Source organism: Urtica dioica, chromosome 8, assembly GCF_054948205.1.
Source record: "Urtica dioica subsp. dioica isolate 48M chromosome 8, U.dioica_male_clone48M_v1_H2, whole genome shotgun sequence".
In the NCBI taxonomy this organism is placed as follows: domain Eukaryota; kingdom Viridiplantae; phylum Streptophyta; class Magnoliopsida; order Rosales; family Urticaceae; genus Urtica; species Urtica dioica.
The window spans coordinates 44,280,905-44,304,045 of NC_142763.1; the positions used below are offsets into that span (position 1 = coordinate 44,280,905).

Here is a 23,141-nt window from a genome sequence, read left to right on the forward strand (position 1 = left end):
ATTGATGTATGAAGATACTTGCCAAAAGAAAAAGAGGAAATAAATTTCCTCTATGAGGAAAGTAGATGGGCGGCAAGGCAAGAGAGAGCAAGCAAAATAGGAAACAAATTTGCTTTTAGAAGCATGAGTTGGACGTGCAAGTTGGGAAAAGAGGAAATGAATATTTGCTCATGAATATGTGATATTCTATAGAAAAGAGGAAACTACTTTTTGAAGGTAATCCTCCTCCTATAAATACATCACCTCATTCACAACTCACAACACACAATTTTGAGATCGAGAGCCTCTCTCTCTAAGTTGGCCGCCCCCTCTCTCTTTCTCTAGAATCCCTTCTTGTTCTTTGTTTTGGCACGTAGGTGAGACCTAGCAGTTGTTTCAGCTCTTAGGCTCAAAGACTTGTTCTTGATTCATCGTGTTTGAAAGTGCCCACACACTAAATCCAACCATTCTCTTAAGACTCTAGTGGTAGAAACTTTCGTGGTTGCACACAGGTTCAAGAAGACTAGTGGGAGAGGCGAGCTGCGTGGGGAAACGAACGTTTCAACCTTCCTAAGGCTTCTCAACGTTCAAGCTCCACTCGAGGTTGGTACCGAGTAAAACTAAATGTAGTTTTAAAATTTTAAATTATATGTTCATGCACTTTGTCTAGGTTGTAAAAACGTTTTACGTGTTTTAAAGAATTTTTTATATTCCGCCGCTTGCTAGAAGCGATAAATCTTTTCTTAATCCTAGATCTATTCCAACACATGTATCCTTGAGCATCACATGTGAGCAAACTCATGGACAACTAAACAAATACCTTTTGATTGGATTTCAATGTCAAAAGTTATAAATCTCTAAATCAAAAGCTAAATAAAAAACCCCTAATTCACTGAGATCACCAAAATTCGTCACCAAAATTCGAACTAAAACCTTGATGAAGGAAGATTACTAACTGAGAGAGAGAGAGAGAGGGGGAGAGAGAGAGAGAGAGAGAGAGAGAGAGAGAGAGAGAGAGAGAGAGAGAGAGCCTGAACGAATCGATGGATGGAAGACTAGCGAATGCTTTGTCGGAGCACCAATAGAGAAATGAGACGGGAAGAAGACGAGAACCTTGACGGTTGCAGTGAGGCTTCTGGTGGAGGTAGAGGAGAGGAGCACAAGTGGGTGAACGAGGAAAATAGGCCTCTGTGAATGACCATGCAGTCTCTCCGCTTGTAGAAAACGAAGGAGAACAAGATTTGCTGGAGATGAGGTCGATAAGGATTTGTGGTCGTCGACGAGGTCTGACGAGATTCTGGCGGGCTTCTAGGGTTTATTGGATGAGCTAGGCAGTTGAAAGGTTGACACCCTCAAATGAGAGCCTTAAATATCGAGAATGAGAGCTGAGGGGAGAGAAAAAGAAAATGGAACAAAGTAGAAAACGAAAAAGAAAAATGAAAAGAATATAATTTTTTTGTTAAAGGTAATTTTGTAAGAAAACAATTCTCTCACCTAACTTTATTATTAGATGTGTCAATTTTGAGTTTTGATTGATTTTTGGAAATGCATACCAAATAGTATTATTACTGTCAAATTCCGTAAGATGAGGTGGAAAAGGAAAATTCATTTATTCTTCTAATTTAAATTTGTTTTTAAAAATTAATATTATATTTATAAATAGATAATATGCGGAGTTTACTAAAATAACTTTTATTTGAGTCTCACGTGAAAAAGTGTGCATAATTAATTTACGGATTTGGCTCAAAACAGACGGAAGAACTGTAATGATATAAAACATGATATTATGGAGTTTTTATATCACGAGAAACACATTGTAACAGGTGTAGTTCAGGGGGCAAATATGTCATTTTTATGTTGTTTTTTTATATTTAAACTACAAGTGTTTTAGTGTCGTTATATTATTAAACGACTAGTGTTTCACTGACCAGGGATAAACAATTTAATTATAATAAAAAAAAACCTTAAACCCTCCACTCATTTTAACACCAGTCTCAGCGACTGAAGAACAGAACGAGCTATTAAATATATGTGAAAAAATAAAATAAAATCAGATCTGATTCATATGATATATATACACGTATAGATGCACTCTCTTCCGGCGAACGCGACGATGAAGATCGTTCACGCTATGATATTATTATTCCTTGTTGCGCTCTCTTCGATTTCTTTTACCCTTGCCGATTCCATCCATGGCTGTGGTGGCTTTGTCGAGGTAAGTCATCTCTGTCTCTCAGTTTTATTTTTATTGATACTCAAATTGAGCTTTATTACTTCTGGATTTGATTATCAAGTTTTTTTTTTTCCTTCGGTTTTAGGCAAGTTCGTCACTGACCAAAGCGAGGACAAGCGATGTGAAATTGGATTACTCGCACATCACGGTAGTTCTTTAATTGCATATTATTCTGGGATTTGGAATTTGGACTGGTATTTTTTCTTTGAAATCTGTAATAATGATTGATTGTAATGGTATAAAAATGTTATAAGTTTACAAAAGGAATTGGCCTTTTTAGTGAAAACAAAAAATCTTTTTTTTTTACAAGGCTTTGATTGATTACGAAAGCTTTGTGTTGAGAGAGATGTGATAATTTGGATCTGTTGGTGATTTCAGATTGAACTTCGGACACTCGACGGACTTGTCAAAGATCGAACTCAATGTGCTCCGAATGGTTACTATTTCATTCCAGTGTACGATAAGGTATTCATTTTAGTACTCGACCACTGAGTCATTTTGAATCGATGTTTGTTGTATCTGTACTGTTCTGTGCTGATCATGTTGTGTTTTCAATTTGTTTGTTAGGGTTCTTTTGTTATTCAAATCAATGGACCAGAAGGTTGGGCGTGGAACCCAGATAAGGTTCTTATAAATGAACATTCATCCATGCTCACACAATATTCCTGGATTCTGACCGCTTGTTTGTTTATTTATTAATTTATATTTTCTTTCTGCGTATTGAAGAAATGTTTTTTTTCACAGGTTCGCGTCGTTGTTGACAATGGTGGCTGCAATGGCAACGAAGATATTAACTTTAAGTTTACCGGGTTTGTTTTATCAGATCTCTGCTTATGTTTTGTTTCAGTTAGTATCTTTGTTTCTGCGTGGTTGGCATATTTCGGTTAAATAAATATAGTTGACTTTTTTGTTTATTTGGGTTTAGGTTCACGATCTCTGGTAAAGTCGTCGGAGCTATCGGCGGTGAGAGTTGTCCGGATAAGGAAGGAGGGCCATCAGACGTTAAAGTCGAGCTTTTATCTCTGGCAGGTGATCTAGTTTCGTCTGTTTTAACTTCACCTGGAGGGAATTACTTGTTCAAGAACATTATTCCAGGTAAAACCATGATTCTATTTGAAATGACTTTTATCCTTAACGTTTAAAAATAGTCTCAGAGTTGTATGTTTGATAAGTCATAGAGGTCTGTCTCACTGATAAGAACCTCAATCATTTTAGCAGTGAAAAATACGATAAACAAAAATATGATTTGTAGCTTTTCCGTACTTCCGAGAGGTTCTCTTTTATTCGAAGGAATTTCTTCTATTCCTCTACACTCATATAACTATAGTTCCTCAATCCACTGTAATTTTATCTATTAATAGGCTAAGATATCATCAAACCGCCTGGTAAGAAATAGCTAATTGTTTCACTCTCCTATATGTTGTTTTCTTCTTGTTCAGGGAAATATGAACTGCGTGCTTCACATCCTGATTTGAAAGTTGAGACAAGGGGTGCAACAGGAGTATGTCTTATTTATTTATTTATTTTTTTTACGTCGTGTCATATGATATTCTCTTACCTCTCATTTCTTAATCCACATTTTTTTACTAATCACGGGACGACATTGATGCGTAAGCTTTTTTTAATTACAAGAAATAACTAAACCTTTTTCAGGTGAATTTGGGCTTTGGGAACGGTGTAGTCGATGACATATTCTTTGTCCCCGGTCATGATATTCGTGGATTTGTTGCCTCACAGGTAGAAGTTAGAGCTTTTACTTAAGACACTTGTAGTGGAGACTTGCTTATACTTATTCACTTTTCTGAAATTTTATTTCCTACTGTGCAGGGAAGTCCAATATTGGGAGTTCAAGTCTTTCTAACCTCAGGTGATGTCTTAGAGGTTGATTGTCCTCAGGGTTTCGATACTCCCCCTGGAGAAACCAAGGCTCTATGTCAGGCCGTTTCTGATGCTCAAGGAGTGTTCACGTTTAAATCTGTACCTTGTGGTAATGCTTCATTCATGTTTGTCTCTGTAGAGATGACCAACGTAAAAAAAAGACTATTATATTGCTTATTTACTTCAATAACTGGCAGGAAGTTATGGGCTTGTACCTTATTACAAGGGTGAAAACACGGTATTCGATGTTTCACCTCCGCTCATGTCGGTGACTCTTAAACATCAGCATGTGACGGTTCCCCAAAAATTTCAGGTAACTAGGCTAACGTGGGATGATTTCTCTGGCTATTATTGGCTTTGAAATAAAAAAGCTCTATTTAGCTGTATTGGATTTTGTTTTATTTCCCAAGGGATTCTTTATCAATTTTTTTTTTCTCTGTAAATTCCCCACAGGTCACTGGGTTTTCTGTTGGTGGTCGGGTTGTTGATGGAAATAACATGGGAGTGGAGGGTGTTAAAATTATAGTTGATGGTCATGAAAGGTCTATCACTGACAAAGAAGGATATTACAAGCTTGACCAGGTATACGTGCAGTGTTTTTAATACATAATAACGAAAATATGTGAATTTCCTCCTTAAAGGTGATATTATTTACTTTTCTATCGTGCTGTTGAATTTGAAATGCTAAGCATATCATGGCAGTGCTGAGATCTTTATACGTAGTTGCAATATATAGAAAACTAATATTTTTAATGGCTATATCGATACAACAGTTTATTATACTTATTTTCTAATTTTGGTTAACATTTTAGGTTATGTCCAATCGCTATACGATAGAGGGTGCTAAGGAGCACTACAAGTTTAGCAAGTTAAAGGAATACTTGGTAAGTATTTATGAGATATTTGGAAACCACTCGTGTTCGATTGTATAAGGTATGCTGATTATTGTTTATTAAATTTCTAATATATTTCTGATTCTGTTGCAGGTATTGCCAAACATGGCTTCGGTTGTGGATATTAAAGCAGTTGCTTATGATGTATGTGGTGTGGCTAGGACAGTTGATTCTGGTTTCAGGGCAAAGGTAAAAAAAGATAACTTTGTTCTCTCATCAGCTTCTTCAGTTTTGCATTCTTTTTGGGTTAACTGTGTAACATCTGAAAATATAGGTTGCTTTGACCCATGGACCAGAGAATGTAAAACCCCAAGTGAAACAAACAGATGAAAATGGAAACTTCTGCTTTGAGGTATAATAACTGTTACGCAGTACTGGTCGGACTTGATCGATCAACTTCTTTCTCTGATTGAGTCGTAGGATAACGATATTAAGCATCTTTTTTCAAGCGGCGTTTGTGTATTTGGTCGATCAGTCGTAATCCAAGACATTTACTTGCGAACCATATGTCATGAGGAATTTACATATTTTCTCTATCTTGAATGCTGTTCAGGTTCCAGAAGGTGAATATCGTTTATCTGCACTTGAAGCCCAATCTGACAGTGGTTCTGGGTTGATGTTTTTACCAAAGTATAGGGATGTCACAGTAAAAAGTCCATTGCTGGACGTCGAGTTTTCTCAGGTAAATACTATTCATGGGTTTTAAATTTTTTTGCTAGTTTAATGAGTTTCAGTGCTGCTGTTTATTTGGAATTTATTTTTCTTAGATTTGTTTACCAGCGATCGCGACTCTTGGTGATCTTTCCTTTTAATGAAAATTTTCACGACCTTATCGATTTTCCTTTTTATTTATTATTTATTTTTATTTTGAAAAAAGCTTGATGAATACAATTGTGATATTGTCATGATTTTTCTTTGGGTAATTATCAGGCGTTAGTCAATGTACATGGTTCTGTAGCATGCAAGGAGAAATGTGGTCCATCAGTTTCAATCGCTCTTATGAGACTGGGTGATAAGCGTAATGCTGAGAGAAAGACTGTTAGTTTGACCGAAGATAGCAACCAGTTCTCGTTTTCGAATGTCATCCCTGGAAAGTACAAGCTTGAGGTTTGTGCTTATTTCTTTATAATTTTTGATGACCCTTTCAATGTACCGGTTTCGCAATAAGAGTATTCTTCTTAAAAAATGTGTTGCTACCTGGTTTTGACTAGTTTTACTTTCCCATACAATTTAGAACTGTTTAACATACGAGCTCTTTTTAATATTGGAACTCTTTTCATGCTAATGAGCGTATTGCTTTAGGTCAAGCACAAATCCCCAGAATCTACAACTGCTGAAGATAATTGGTGCTGGGAACAGAGCTCCATTGATGTCAGTGTTGGTGCTGAGGATGTAGACGGAATTGAATTTATTCAAAAAGGTTACTTGATCAGCATTATATCTACCCATGATGTCGATGCATATATGGCTCAACCGGATAGATCTCCCATGAATTTGAATATCAAGGTAGGTATCTCTTAGCCAAGACCTACCTAGAAACCAGCACCATTATGAAATTCTCGACATATACTATATCGTTGCCTTTTTTACTATTGCAGCGAGGTGCACAAAGTATCTGTGTAGAGCAGCCTGGTGTGCATGAACTATACTTTGTAAATTCATGTATTTCTTTTGGAAGCGCATCAATCAAGATTGACACTCTTAACCCATTGGTATGATGCTTATTAAGGTCTTAGACTCGAAAAAAAAAGTTGGTGGTTCTCTTTTGTGGCTTGCTCGAGTAAAAACTTCCATCACCACTCATATTACGATCTGTTTTTTGATAGCCTATTCATCTAAAAGGAGAGAAGTATCTCCTTAAAGGAAAAATCAACGTTGCGCCAAGCTCATTTGAAAGTGTGCATGAGTTGCCTGAGAAATTGGTCGTGGATATCCTAAACAAGGAAGGCAGCATTGTCGATACTGCAACTTCTGGACTAATCTCAAGTGGAGCTCAGTACGAATATAGTGTATGGGCTAATCTTGGAGAAAAACTTGTATTCGTTCCTCGAGATCCAAGGTACATTTAGTTCAGTGACCGAATGGCTGGAAATGCATTTGTTAGGGGAGTCTTTTTCTTGATTACTTTTAACTTGTTACCACCATATCTTATTCCAAATGAGTAGCTTTAGCTGATAATTTATTATTATTATTATTATTATTATTATTATTTATTTTTCTATTCCCGGTCCAAGGTTCTGGCCTATGTTCTGTCCTTTCCTATTCAAGAAGCCATATTTATGTGACAGACGCACAATTGTTTGCATTTTTATTTCTCAATGTCTGATGTCTTACTATGTTTGTAGGAACGATAAAGAAGGAACTCTATTGTTCTATCCCAGGCAAAACCGAGTAAGGAACAGAGTTGTTTTTGAAATTTCTTGTCATTTGATATGTATGTTTGGCATTCAATTTTTTTTCCCTTGCAGGTTGTGGTATCAAATGATGGTTGTCAAGCTCCCTTACCTACATTTACTGGGCGCAAGGGCGTATACATTAAAGGATTTGTCTCTCCTCCGATATCTGGAGTTCATGTTAAAGTTTTTGCAGCTGGGGACAGTAAAGTAGCTCAACTTAGGAATGGTGAATTAGTACTTGAAACTGCCACCGAAACTGATGGTTCTTTTCTTGGAGGGCCTTTGTATGATGATATAGACTATAATGTTGAAGCTTCAAAGGTTTGAGAACTATTCTTGTTACAATGTTTTCTCATAACTCATGTCAAATTTTTGCATTAAATATTGAGGATTCAGTAGACAGTTGTTTTGAGTTTTATATCTGTTTAAAGAAAAAGGTTCTGGGTTTGAGTCACATTTTTATTGAACATTCGTGTATACATCTGTAGCATTCAGAACCTACAGAAAGCTCGTTTTTCATTGGTGTCATTGATGTTATTCTTCTCTCTCTATTTCAGCCTGGCTATCATTTAAAGAAAATTGGACAGAATTCATTTTCTTGTCAGAAGCTTAGTCAGATATCTATAAGCATATATTCGAAGGATGAGACCAATGAGCCTATTCCTTCTGTGTTGTTATCACTGAGTGGAAATGACGGCTACAGAAACAATACAGTGTCGGAGGCTGGCGGAGCGTTCCTCTTCAGTAGCTTATTTCCCGGGACTTTCTATCTCCGCCCTCTTCTGAAGGTACTGCTCTAAAAAAGTGATATGGCCCGGGGATTTAGATCTCGTAATGGGAACAATTGATGATTAGATTTTTGGTAATAAGAAGGATGAAGAACACAAAGCTCCACCGGAACTTAGTCTCCTCGTTCTTGAGAGAGATTAAATTATTGGTTGGAGGCTGATTTTCTCATTGACTTAGGGTCTCTTAAATAGACCTAGGTTTACAACCTAATGGGCCGGGCGCAATACTATAAACCTAGATACACAAATAAACCCTAATTAATTAACCTAAATTCGGAATAATAAATATGCATCATTAAACCCTAATTTCATAATAGAAAACCCATAATTTCTCAAATTAATAACCCTGGATTCTAAGCATGTAACAAAAAGTCTTTGAAACTATTACAATTCTATAATTTTCTTTTAGTCCCTCTGTCCGATGTACAGACTAGGTAGTTTCATAAACTCCTTACAACTATTGAGCTCGTATAACATTTCCCCCCTCGTCTATTTTAATTTGTAATAGTTTCCGATTTGGTAAATAAAGATGATTTACTCTTGAGATTTTACCTTCATCATATTTTAATTCGGAAATTTACTAAAATACAACTCAAGTATACCATCTGCTTGGTAGGTAATGGATAGTCTTAGCACCGAAGAACTGATTGATGGTATGAAGTTTAGTTTATTCAAGTTCAACTTCTGTGCTCAGCGAATTGTACTTTGTTCTTTTGGTAGGAATATGCTTTCTCTCCTTCAGCACAGACGATAGAACTTGGTTCGGGCGAGTCCAGAGAAGTTGTTTTTCAAGCATCTCGCGTGGCATACAGGTTTCTTTCTTCAGCCTACTCCGTTGTTCTTTCTTATGTTTATCATATATAACTTGGAGCACTCTTCCGGAATTATGATTCATTTGTGTAATTAACCTATTTCCTAAATTTAACATGGGATAACTAATTAAAACAAACGGTAATTTTATTGATAAATTTAGTTCACTATTCGATGATATAGTACTACTATACCACAAAGGAAACTTGAACATTAGAGTGACCACAAAGGAAACTTGAACATTAGAGTGACAACTCTTCTCCTAACCCTAATGACCCCCCTAATGACTTATTTGTAGTCAAATGTAAGTAAAAACGGAATTAAATAAATAGTGTACAAATTTACCCTTCCGGGTCAACAATTTCATTCATGTCCTCGTTATAGCCCGGGATTTGGATCTCTTAACGGGAGCTGCTTAATTCCATAAGTGAAAACCCTAAATAGCTAGATATGTAACAGTCTTCGAAGTTGAAAATGTGTTCTTATTGCAAGCTTAAGAAAAATTCCTCTTAATTGCTCTCCAGTGCCATGGGGGTTGTCACTTTGTTGTCTGGCCAACCAAAAGAAGGTGTCTCAGTCGAAGCCCGATCAGAGTCAAAAGGCTACTACGAGGAAACAATGACAGATTCATCTGGGAGTTATCGTCTGAGAGGATTAATTCCCGACACAAGTTACATCGTAAAAGTAGTAAGCAAGGATGGTTCAGAGGGAAGCAACAAATTCGAACGTGCGTCGCCAGAATCCAGAAGCATTGAGGTAATTAATCCTTCTTAAATACATGGCGTAGAAATGAACAAAATATTGCTTTTTCAATGCTAAAGTTGGGTGGTTGTGTCTAATAGGTTGGATTGGAGGACATAAAGGGATTGAATTTCCTTGTCTTTGAAGAGCCCGAGACCACTATCTTAAGCGGACACGTTGAAGAGATCATAACAGAGGAATTGCATTCACACCTTTTGGTCGAAATCAAATCGGCCACCGATTCGTCCAAAGTCGAGTCAGTGTTCCCTCTTCCACTCTCCAACTTTTTCCAGGTCAAAAACTTGCCCAAGGGAAAGCACCTTCTTCGGCTCAAGTCTAGCCTTCCACTTCACAAATTTGAATCCGAGGTTGTCGAGGTCGATTTCGAGAAGCACTCCCAGATTCACGTCGGCCCGTTGAAATACTCCATTGAAGAGGATTATCACAAGCAGGTCCATTTCTTTCTTTATTCACATTATCCGAATACTCCTAATAGTTTGGGTCCTCTATTCAAGCTAGCTCCTATAGTAAAACGTGTTAAATTTAGTCCTTAATGTTAAAAATTATTATTTAGTCCGACAATCCATTTTGATAGAAAAAATGTATATCCAGAGTATTTGCATTACTCTTTATTTTAGATGACTTGTACATCTTGAAACGTATTTGTTTAATCAATTTAATTAATGTTCTAAGCCTAGAAGCTAAGAATACGATGTTAGTTGAGGACTGAAATTGACACCCTTTAATAATTAAAAAAAGGCAAACCGGAACAAAACGAACAAACTTCTGGGACTATTTAAGATTTCTCCTTAAGATGAACTGTCTCCGATCTGGTGTCCAACAGGAGTTGACAGCGGCGCCGGTCTTCCCTCTTGTTGTCGGTGTCTCGGTGATTGCTCTTTTTGTCAGCATGCCAAGGTAACAAGTCGCTAACTGTTACATGTTTTTTTTCCCCTTCTTCTGCTCTGCTTTAGAACAAAATCACGAGCTATGCTATGCTTATGTTGTGTCTCTGTTGTAAAGGTTAAAAGACTTGTATCAATCGGCAGTTGGGACACAAACGCCAGGTGGGTTTGGCTTGGCCCCAAAGAAAGAAGTCCGTAAACCAATTTTGAGAAAGAAGACGTATTGATTCCGCGTCACACTTATTCTAGAAGGCGTCAACATTTAGTTCTGATTTTTGATGCCTTTAAAATTAGCTTTTTTATACCTCATTTAACTTGAATAGTCCGGTAGAGTTACGGTTAGGCCTTGTATTTTCTTCTCTATATACATGTTAAACCTGATTTTCCGCCTATTGGGCTCTTTCTCCTTGAGTAGTCTGAATTAGCTTTATATTTTTGTTTTGTACAATCTTTTAGACATACATTTAAACATTTGATTATTTTTAGTGGCTCCATCACCTCCTGAACTAAAACTGAGCTCATGATCCTCTTACCAGGCAACTAATCCAAAATATATAGTGTGAATTACCCCGAATCAAGTAATGTGACTTAAATCAGTATTTCAAGCAAAACAACGTAGGTGTAAATTGTTGGGTACCAATCAATCTCACTATTTTAATTGAGTGAGGCCCAGGCCCAACTAAATCTCGACAGGCTCAGCTGGACGAGGCCCAAATCGGAAGCACAAATGCTTCTTCACCATGATGGATTATAAATAATCACGCTATCTAGCTAATTAATTATACGATTATATGATTTAGATTTGTTTAAATGAGTAGTAAACATTAGAGAGCAATTCAAGCAACCAATTTATAAGAGATGAAAGGAATATCATAACACTTACGAGTTTGAGTTGAGAAATTTCATTTTATCGACCTAAAAGTTAACAAAATATCGAGATTAGACCTCATATTTTAAAAATATCAAAAAAATGGATTTTGTCTCAATTTCGGACACAAATGCCCTTTTGAACAAATAAACTCATTCACTTTCATTCTTTCTCTTCTCAATCCCATATTCAGTCTTTCACGCTCGATTTCAACAAGATATAACTAAATTCGACGAGATACGAGGGAATCCGACGAGCTATGATAACCTAGAATGATAAAGTTTCATGTGAATTTGACTTTTTCCGCTTAAAATGCCCCAAAATATGAATTGTATCGTATAGCATCATACATTATCGTACGGTATCGTACACTATCGTATATTATTGTACATTATAATGCAATTTCATTTGTATGAATTTTACAGTACATTATAATGATAATGTATCGTATTTCATCATATTGTATTGTACACTATCGTACGGCATCGAATATTATCGTACGTTATAACTATAATGTACATTATAATTGTATGATTTTTATCGTACATTATAATGATAATGTATCGTAACTCATCGTATTCTATCGTACGACATCGTATAGTATCGTATGTTATAATTATAATGTGCAATAAAATTCATACAAATTAAAATATACATTATAATTATAACGTACGATAATATACGATGCCGTACGATAGTGTACGATATAATACGATGAGATACGATACAATATCATTACAATGTATGATAAAATTCATACAAATGAAATTTCGTTATAATGTACGATAATACACGATACTGTATGATAATGTACGATGCTATACCATAAAATTCATACTTTTTTGGGCATTTTAAGCGGAAAAAGTCAAATTCACGTGAAACTTTGTCATTCTAAGTCATCATAGCTCGTCGGATTCTCTCATATCTCGTCGAATTTAGTTATATCTCGTCGGAATCGAGCGTGAAAGATCGAATGAGGGATTGAGAAGATAGAGAGTGAAAGTTAAATGAGTTTATGTGTTCAAAAGGGTATTTGTGTCCGAAATTGGGACAAATGTCCATTTTTAGATATTTTTAAAATATGAGGTCTAATTTCGATATCTTGTTAACTTTTAGGTCCATAAAATGAAATTTCTCTTTGAGTTTAGCTACAGAAACTTCCAATTGAGTTCGTCAAGATCAAATTTTGAGGTACAGTTACTAGATCTTCAAGCTTTGGTCTCCGGTGTTGAATCTTTGGGAACGACGACTGGAATCTCGTCATTTGGATTTCCAATGGATGATATCGTAATCTCCGAATGAACAAGAATAAAGTGTGAGCTCTCTCGTTATCTCACAACGACTACCGATTTAGGAGTCCGGGTCGTGTTGTGTTTTTGGGATTGGAATCACGAATTTCAAGGGAGAGTGAGAGAGAGAAAAATCGGCCACCACAAAGAGAGTGGTCAAATTTTTTCTCTTCTTTTTCGTGTGTCACACGTATGTCTTTTTGTGATCTCCATGACTCATATTTATAGTGATAGGATAGAGATATTTTAGGAAGCCATTAGGGTTTTCTTATTCTCCTATATTCTTTCATATTTTGTAGTTAAGCATGAACCATTGGATCTTGACTACAAATTATATTTTTTTCTCTCATGCATCATATTAGAATCTAGGATATTATATTTTCTTATTTTTCTCATATATTTAAGAAATCTAGATATTTGAGAATAATAAGGACAATATGTTATTTCCTTATTTAATGGAGATATTATTCTCCTAAATATTAGGAAATTATCCATGAGAGAGAAGAAATGACAATATCTTATTTTTTTTTATTTAATGGATAGAGAATATCTCAACCATTATTCTCTCCTAGATATTAGGAAAGTAATTATGAGAGAAAATAAATAATAATATCTCATTTCCTTATTTAATAGAGAGAGAATATATCAACCATTATTATTCTCCCTCTTATTTATTTAGTTATCTGATTTCTTTTTCATAAATCTAGCAACTAATCAAAGAGAGAATATTGGGTATTTAAACCCTATAGTAGGCGGCCAACATAGGTGTACTGGGCCTAGGAATTTTCGAATTTTACAATGTCCATGATGCCGAACTTAAAATTCAATTAATTATATACTTGTTCTAACAATAAATAATTAATTCCACAATAAATATTTAATTCGACAAGTAGATAAATTTCCGAATGAATGCTGCTAAGAAAATTTACAAGTGTGAGATTGTAAACAATAAATTTTACTATTACTTGAGAGTTTTTAGTCATTTTTATCAGAGCCGACTTGGGGACTATGAACCTAGTAACAGAAGCTCCTACAAATTTGATTAAAAATAGACGAAAAAGTTCTTTATCTTATTTAATCAATTCGTCAATCTTGGTGATACTCCACAAAATGAGCCAAGGCTGCACTCTTCTTATTGCTAGAATTATATTTTACTCATCGTAAGAGTGTCCATTGATATAGTCAGTTCATGAGTTTAATCCTCCCGGTTCAACTCGTACCGAAAAATGTCAATTATTCCGTTATACCTTTCTTGGTACATATGAGCCCTAAGCATCGTTACTTCCCCAATGTAAGATTCTTTCGTATGTACTTACTACGAAAGTGTGCACAATCAATTGGTTATGGAATTAACCCTTAGGCGAGTGTACATTGTGTTAGGAATATTGCCCACTAGAAGATGATGATTACTAAATAAGATAAGAAGTTACTTTATTAGTATAATATGATTAGTGGGTTGAGGTATGATAAAATTCAGAATCAATAACAACTATCATACGTAGTCTCCCTATCAAACTGAGTCGCATGCTAGGCATCCGAGTTCGGACGGTGAACTAAAACAAGGTCGATGACTGATATGCGACTGGAAAACATTATCTAAAGTCATATATGTAGAACATGAGTGAATGTTGATCACTCAGTGGGAGCATTCTAAAATTTTGGTAAGTGTACGACCTGGACAGACTTTGGTTTGGATAGATGTGTCGTTTAAGGACCGTTACGACGCACTAGCCGATGTCGCTTATGATGTTCATAGTGACGCTTGATCTAAATCCTGAAGTAATCAAGGACTTCTAGGTCATGTTACCGGGTTATTTGATTCACCACATTAAAGGCTAATGAAATGCTGACTAAATAGGTGTTTTGAGAAGTCGAGAGATGATCGTAGAAGAAAATGATTTACAGATACGAAATCCAGCCTTCCTGAAAGATACGAAGTCGAGAGATGATCGTAGAAGAATCTTTCGCTGGGGAAGCAACTGTGCTTAGGGTACATATGTAACGAGAAATGTATAATGAAACAAATTGACCTATCTCGATACGGGTGAACCTGGAGGATCATGATCACGTATTGACTAAATCAGTGGACACTCGTCACGATGAGTAAATATAATTCTAGTATTATGGGAGAGTTCAGTCTTGGCTTACACGGTACTGACCAAGATTAGACAAAACGATACGTAAAAGATAAATGATTGTTTCGTCTTTTGATCGAGTTTATTAAGCTTCAAATACTAGGTCCATAGTCCCCGATTTGGTTTCAATAAAGGCGGATAAGAACGTTCATATAATAATGGTTTCATTGTTATAGTCTCATTTGTTGTAATTGTGATTCACAACATTAATTCTGAAAAACGGGTATTTGCGAAATTAAATAACTATTTATAATAGAATTGTTTATTTATTGTTGGATCAAGTAAGTAATCAATTAATAAATTATTTATTTATTGTTGGATTAGTTAAATAAATAATTTTGGATTTTTGGGCCGGGCCTTGTACTGAAGAAAAAATTCGCCACCTCCCTACTAGGAGGTGGGCGATTTTTTGATATTGTTTTATACTAGTTTATTCTCTTTATTTGTTCCTAAAATAAAGGAGAGAAAATATAAGAAATTAGTTATTGTCCTATATTCTCTCCTTATATTTAGGAGATATAATATTTTCCTATATTCTCTCAACAAATATTTATATTTTGGTATAAAATAAAATCCTAGATACTGATGTGATGGATGATCGAAAAAGTAGGATTCATGAGATGAGATCAAATGGCTGAGAATAAATCCACTAGTGTGAACACAATAAAATGAAATAATATATTCTAGAATATCTCCTTTTAACTGCTATAAATAGGGGGCTGATGAGAAGCAAAATTTAACCTAAACAATATTAAAAAGTTCGGCCTCCTCTCTTTGGTTTGGCCGAGACTTTACTTCTTCCTCTTCCCCTCGGAATCGCTTCAATTCCATTCTTAGAAATAAGAAAAAAAGATCTGAAACACGTCGTTTCAAATCTAAGTGAGATCAAGAATCTTTGCCCACTCATTAGTCTTATCTTCCTCGAAGATTACATTTCGGAAGACTATGGTGTTATCAACACGATGAGAAGGAATCCGAGAGTTTCAGAGTCATCCCGAAGGTCTGATCGTGAGGAGTCTTTTATAGATTGAAGAAGGATTGTGAAAGCTTGAAGGTTCGGTTCGTGAGCCCAAATTTGTTCACTTGCATTAAATTTATCGGTTGCTTGACATATTGCGTTAGCTCTCATTAAATAATGTAAATCTAGATCTTGTTTAATTAATAACCATATTTTAATTAGTTTATGACAGCGTAATTAATATTTTCCGCATTTAAATGGTTGTTTGAGGTGCAATAATCACCAGCACATTGACCTTCTTTCAGGAAGGCTGGATTTCGTATCTGTGAATCACTTTTCGCTCAAATCATATCCCGAATTTCCAAGACATAAGTGTTCTGGCATCTTCAATTTGCCATTAACAAATGAGTCAAAGAATCCGGTAATACAACCCAGAAGTCCATGACCACTTCAGGATTTAGACTGTGTCTCACTATGACCATCATAACAAACCTGGTTAGTGTGTCATAACTGTACTTAAACGATACATCAACAACCAAAGTCTATCTAGGTCGTACACTTACTAAAAATGTAGAATGCTTTCACCAAGTGATCGACCTTCACATGCGTAAAGCGTTGAAATCAACAACCAAAGTCTGTCACTTGATATCCACAAAATCTCAGATGAGATTCTATTTGAAACATTACAGAGTTGTATTCGCTGACCTTTTTTGAAATCTTAGACATGTAAAGCGTTCCATTTATCACAATATACTGGAGGCATTATCTCTTTCTTGTGAAAATACTTATCATTCAGCTCATTCTAGAGTAAACTTGGATCTCTGGTGGTGAGTAATAAACAAGATGTAAATGTATGAGTATTAAAATGACATAGCTAATCAAAGTAAAATATTAAATAAAGCAGTTAAAATAAATTTGCAATTAATAACATTTTTCTATAAGGTGACAGAGCCTCATATGTATAGAAAATTGACATTAATTATAAATAGTATTAGATGTAGTTCACAAGACTTTTCTATAAAGTGGCAGAGCCTTCCTGTATATAGTTTTATGATGTTATACATTACTGAAGTTAAAATATTGTAAGTCACATCATATTAATATAAGGTGGCAAAGCCTCATGTGTATAGTAATCTGGTGCTATGCAATAAATAATAGTTATACGAGTTTTAATGTTTAGAGTATTATACTTACGAGTTGATTCTAACGAGATTGATCGTGCTGATAACGTGTTACAAAAACCAAAGCAACAATTGAAACTAAAGGTATTTTAAACACTAAAGCAGAAAGAGATATAGAGAGGAGAGATAGAGAGAGATATTGATAGTGAAAATGTAGAAAACCGGGATGAATTTATCTTCATGCATTCACTTGTTTTTATAGTAAATTTGGTGTATTTAGTCAACATAGGTAATTAATTATTTACCAACATTTCTTGGCTTTTGAGCATACCAATTATTTACAACACTTTCAAAATTGTTTCGAATTCTCTTGCCATTTTCCCCAATTTTCGTTGTTATCTTTATGATTTTTTACCATGTTGATACGAACCTCGGCCGACTAAGCTCCGAGACCCGATACCCCAATAGAACAGCGACGGATCGTCTACAATTTAGGAACGAAGGTGGATCAAATGATGCCACGGACGGATGCGAATGGCCGTCTGATGAGTCGGTCTCGAACTCTTACACGCACCGCTTTGTAAGAAAACCCGAGTCGTTCTAAACGAACCAAAGAGAGAATGAAAATCCTCACAGAAAAGTGTTTAACTCGAAATCAAATTGTGTGTCTTCCATTCAGCCTAAAGGCTTAATTTATAGAGTTTACAATGGTCAAATTCGTAGCTCCATGGGCCCCATAACCTAATAAGCCCATTTAGCCTTATTTAAGTACTAATAAACATAAAACAAAGGACCAGCCCAATACAAACATATATGGGCGTTTTAAATAACATGTCTTGGCCCAAATAACACAAACTGAAATAGAAAAGTAGGAATAGTCCGACTAATTCAATTCAGCCCAAATAACATTCTTCATTAGTGTTTCTTGGCTTCCTTGAATTCTCTCCTTTGCGAGCTTGTCCCCTTCTTCATCCTGGAGCTTGATGATCAGATTGTTAAGCTCATCCTTGAATCTCCTCGCTCGAGCCCTCGTCACGGGTCCTTCCGACACTTGGTATTTTGCTTGCGGCTCATTTTGGGGCATGTCCTCATCATTCCCCTCGTCTTGAAAAGGATTTTCCCTCAAATCATGATCTGCATCAAAAGGAGATAAGTCAGTCACATTGAATGTAGCACTAACATTATACTCACCTGGAAGATCCAATTTGTAGGCATTATCGTTGATCCTGTGAATAACTTGGAATGGTCCATCGCCACGCGGCTGTAGTTTGGACTTGAGTTGCTCCGGAAAACGCTCCTTGCGCATATGTAGCCAGACCCAATCACCGGGTTCGAAAATCACTCTCTTGCGGCCCTTGTTGGCTTGCTGCGCATACTGCTCCGTTCTTCGCTCAATGTTGAGTCGTGCCCTCTCGTGAAGCTGCTTAACAAGCTTTGCTTTCTGTTCACCATCTAAATTCACATGCTCAGACATAGGAATATGAGATAAATCCAACGGTTTTAGTGGGTTAAAACCATAGACAATCTCAAAGGGTGAGAACTTAGTAGATGAATGAATAGCGCGGTTATAAGCAAACTCAACATGTGGTAAACAATCTTCCCAAGTTTTGATATTCTTCTTAATTATTGCCCTCAACAAAGTCGACAAGGTCCTATTAACTACTTCGGTCTGACCATCAGTTTGGGGGTGACAAGTAGTCGAAAACAACAACCTAGTACCCAACTTAGCCCATAAGGTCTTCCAAAAGTAACTTAAGAACTTGGTATCCCTATCCGAGACAATCGTCCTAGGCATGCCATGCAACCTAACAATCTCTCGAAAGAACAAATCAGCAACATTAGAAGCATCATCGGTTTTGTGACAAGGGATAAAATGTGCCATCTTTGAAAACCTATCAACCACTACAAAAAAAGAATCACGACCTCGCTTAGTCCTAGGCAAGCCTAACACAAAATCCATAGATATATCTACCCAAGGTGAGCTAGGAATAGGTAAAGGTGTATACATACCGTGTGATTGAACTTTCGACTTAGCTTTCCTACATGTGACACAATTACCACAGATCCTCTCAACATCACACTTCATGCGAGGCCAATAAAAGTGCTCTTGGATCACTCCTAGAGTTTTTGCTATCTCAAAATGTCCCATAAGGCCCCCACCATGAGCTTCCCTAACTAACAACTCCCGAAGAGAACAACTAGGCACACAAAGTCTACCAAGCCTGAACAAAAATCCATCATGCCTAAAGTAATCTCCCGACGCCATCTTCTCACACTTCGTAAATATCTCACTAAACTCTCGGTCTTCTGGATACAACTCTTTGATATGTTTAAAACCAAGCAGTTTAGCATCTAAAGTGGAAAGTAAAACATACCTTCGAGAAAGGGCATCGGCTACCACATTCTCCTTACCTTGTTTGTACTTGATGACATATGGAAACGGCTCGATGAACTTCATCCATTACGCATGCCGTTTGTTGAGCTTTTGTTGTCCCTTCAAGTACTTGAGTGACTCATGGTCGGTGTGGACCACAAACTCTCTTGGAAAAAGGTAGTGCTGCCAAGTCTCTAAAGCTCGAATCAATGCGTACATCTCCTTGTCGTAAGTGGGGTAATTAAGGGTGGTCCCACTCAATTTTTCGCTAAAATACGCAATCGGCCGTCGATCTTGCATGAGAACTGCTCCGATTCCCACGCCGGACGCATCACACTCAACCTCGAATGGTTTATCGAAGTTAGGTAATGCGAGACAAGAAGGGTTGACTAATTTTCCTTTGATTGCGGTGAACGCCTCCTCTTGTACTTGCCCCCATGCGAACGCCACATGTTTCTTCATCACCTCCGTGAGCGGGGCATCGATCGTGCTAAAATCTCTGACAAAGCGCCTATAAAAGCTCGCTAAGCCATGAAAACTCCGTACTTGTGCTGCATTTGTCGGTGTCGGCCACTCTTGAATAGCTTTCACCTTTTCCTCATCTACCTGCACTCGTTTAGAACTTACAACAAAACCCAAAAAAACAACGTGATTGGTGCAAAAGGTGCACTTGTCAAGGTTAGCAAATAACTGTTCACGTTTGAGTACAATAAAAACCTCACGCAAGTGTAAGACATGATCATCCAGGGTCTTGCTATAAATCAAAATATCATCAAAGTATACCACCACAAATTTACCAATGAACGAACGCAAAACATGATTCATAAGTCGCATAAATGTGCTAGGTGCATTAGTCAAACCAAAAGGCATCACTAACCATTCATACAACCCAAGTTTAGTTTTACAAGTGGTTTTCCATTCATCCCCCTCTTTCATTCTAATTTGGTGGTACCCACTCTTTAAGTCAATCTACACACGCACCATGTAATTCGTCTAGCATATCATCCAATCTAGGAATGGGAAATCGATACCTGACCGTGATGTTGTTGATGGCTCGGCAATCCACGCACATCCTCTGGGACCCATCCTTCTTTGGAACCAATAGAACTGGTACGGCGCAAGGGCTCATGCTCTCTCTAATGTACCCCTTTGACAAAAGTTCCTCTACTTGCCGTTGCAACTCCTTCGTTTCCTCAGGGTTGGTTCGGTAGGCCGGTCTGTTTGGAAGCGAGGCTCCGGGTACAAGGTCAATCTGGTGCTCAATCCCCCGAATCGGTGGTAGTCCTGTTGGCATGTCTCGAACAACAACGTCCTTGAACTCCTACAAAAGAGAAACAATGGCAGTAGGTAGAACCTCGCCATGTTGGTTAGTGAATAAGGCAGCCTCCTTGTACACAAGTAAAATCATCGGCTGTTTGGCAAAGAAGGATTTCCTCACATCACTCTTTCCCGCAAAGAAGTTGTTTTGTTTTCTCTCACCGATTTTGTTTTTCATGACCCCATCTTTTCTTTCATTCCCCATTTCTCTCTCTGGTTTTCTCTCTGGGTCTCTCTTTTTTTTTTCTCTCTGTTTTTACCTCATCCCTTGGTTCCTTTCCCTTCTCTAGTGCCCTAAACCTTTCTCTTTCTTGTTGCATCTTCAGTTGATCTTCATGAACTTGCTTTGGAGTAAGGGGCGCGAGGGTGATGGTACGATTCTTGTGCCCGAGGGAGTACTTGTTGGTGTAGCCGTCATGAGTCACCCTCCGATCGAATTGCCACGGCCGCCCCAAAAGTATATGCCCCGCGTCCATTGGTGCCACATCACAGAGCACCGAGTCCTTATAGCTACCAATCCGAAAACTGATAAGGACTTGTTTGTAGACATGTACCTCTTCACCATCATTAAACCACTGAAGCTTGTAAGGACGAGGGTGATTTGTCGTTGGAAGTCCAAGCTTCTTCCCTACAACAACGCTGGCTATGTTCGTACAACTACCTCCATCGAAGATAACACTGAACACCTTCTCACCAATATGGCACATGGTGTGAAAGATGTTTTCACGCTGCTCCTCATCATCTCGTACAATCTGTGCGTTCATTGTTCGTCGAGAGACCAACACGAGCTCTGCTGGTGCCTCAATTTCCTCGTCTGACTCTTCTCCGGTACACTCTTGATCTTCCTCTTCATCATCGGTAACCATATCTCCGGTCGGAAGAATCGTCATGCTCCTCTTATTCGGGCATTGATTTGCGAAGTGACCAACTCCCTGGCAGTTGAAGCACTTGATATCACGATTTCTCTGAAATGTCGTCTCCGGTTTCTTTTGAGCACTGGGACCAGAACTAGATGTGGTTGGGGCCGTGGACGTGCTTGGCTTGGCTACGTCTCCTCGTGGTTTGAAACTGCTCTTCTCGTCTCGGTTGAAGGTCTTCTTCCATGCAAGTTGTTCTGGAAATCGACTTCCCCGCAAGCTACCCCTCGTCTTGAGCTGCTTCTCAATCTTGTCGGCCAAGTGAACCAAATCCTCCATCTCGACATAATGCTGCAACTCCACTTTGTCCGCTATGTCAGGGTTCAGCCCGTTGATAAATCTGGCCATGGTAGACTCGCGATCTTCCTCTATGTTTGCCCGGATCATGGCAGTCTCCATTTCCCGGTAGTACTCCTCAACACTGCGAGTGCCTTGCCGTAGACGCTGAAGCTTCTGATAGAGCTCTCGGTAATAGTGGTGAGGCACAAATCTCTTCCTCACGATGGCCCTCATCTCATCCCAAGTCTCTATCGGCTCCTCTCCAGCCCGTTGCCTACTCGTCACCAGCTGATCCCACCAAACAATAGCATAATCAGTGAATTCAGCGGCAACAAGTATTACCTTCTTGCGTTCGGTGTAGTTGTAGCAATTGAACACAAACTGGGCTTTCATCTCCCATTCAAAGTAGGCGTCCGGGTCACTTTTCCCTTGGAATGTTGGAATCTTTTGCTTGATGCCACCAATTCCTCCGTCTTCTCTGTCCCTTCCTCCTTGCCTTCTTTCGAACACTCTTTCATTTCGTCCTCCTCTCCTATAATCCTCCTCTTCAAAATCATTCTCCATCTCATCTTCTGTCTCCTCCCTAGGCTGTCTTCGTCTTCCTATGTTGGGAGCTTGTTGGCCTTCCTCCACTCTCTCAACACGTTCTCGTAGTGGCTCCAACTCTTCCCTCATCATCTTTCTCATCTCTCCTATCATTGCTTGCATCATCAGCCTCCGGTCTGGAATTCCCTCATCTTCCCGTTGTTAGACATGGTTGCTGCAAGATATTGTTAGTAACAAAAGAAACCTCACAAAACTCTCCCTCACGTGTTTACACTAAAAAAATTATCACTCTGCGCTCGTGTTTGATAATGGCGATAGTTATTCTCTCTGCCTTTTACCACTCACTCAAACTCTCTATAGGCTCGTACCGAACTACTCAGAGACCAGAAAGGTGATGAAAGGAAATTCAAAACCGATACACCAAAACGACACAACGACATAAACAAGAAAAAAAACGACACCCAAACGACACAAACAAGAAAGACGACACCACGGAAAGTTATGACCAGGGGTCTTAAATGAGTCCCAAAAACAATTCTCCCAAGGTGCGACAATCAGCCCAAAATGTGTCAAATGGTCGAAAAAAATTTTCAATAGGATGTAGGGTACCTTAAAACGCTCCAAAACACACAAGGAATCTATCAGCAAAATAAAATTTCTTGAGGTCAAAAATACTTTTTTTTTTTGATATCCTGGAGATAATTACTAACCGGA

General features: G+C 37.7%; 1 protein-coding gene across 1 annotated transcript; it reads left to right on the top strand.

Moving 5' to 3' along the window:
• Window positions 1-1,965: 1,965 nt before the first annotated feature.
• On the top strand, window positions 1,966-11,115 carry LOC149389927 (Carbohydrate-binding-like fold). Its single transcript, XM_089622077.1, has 27 exons — window positions 1,966-2,194; window positions 2,298-2,360; window positions 2,591-2,677; window positions 2,780-2,836; window positions 2,957-3,021; window positions 3,138-3,307; window positions 3,652-3,713; window positions 3,866-3,949; window positions 4,040-4,199; window positions 4,288-4,403; window positions 4,544-4,672; window positions 4,903-4,974; window positions 5,077-5,172; window positions 5,258-5,335; window positions 5,537-5,665; window positions 5,914-6,090; window positions 6,286-6,489; window positions 6,582-6,695; window positions 6,810-7,042; window positions 7,329-7,374; window positions 7,452-7,700; window positions 7,937-8,167; window positions 8,888-8,979; window positions 9,502-9,733; window positions 9,820-10,170; window positions 10,563-10,636; window positions 10,742-11,115. Exons 1-27 carry the CDS (start codon window positions 2,066-2,068, stop codon window positions 10,848-10,850), a joined length of 3,609 nt encoding a protein of 1,202 aa, XP_089478203.1. The 5' UTR covers window positions 1,966-2,065; the 3' UTR covers window positions 10,851-11,115.
• The last annotated feature ends 12,026 nt before the right edge of the window (window positions 11,116-23,141 follow it).

Excerpts from the sequence above, each read along its gene's own strand:
- LOC149389927 (XM_089622077.1), top strand. The coding sequence starts at position 2,066 with ATGCACTCTCTTCCGGCGAACGCGACGATGAAGATCGTTCACGCTATG. Across the intron at positions 2,195-2,297 it reads GCTGTGGTGGCTTTGTCGAG|GCAAGTTCGTCACTGACCAA; the intron begins GTAAGTCATCTC and ends CTTCGGTTTTAG. Across the intron at positions 3,950-4,039 it reads GTGGATTTGTTGCCTCACAG|GGAAGTCCAATATTGGGAGT; the intron begins GTAGAAGTTAGA and ends CCTACTGTGCAG.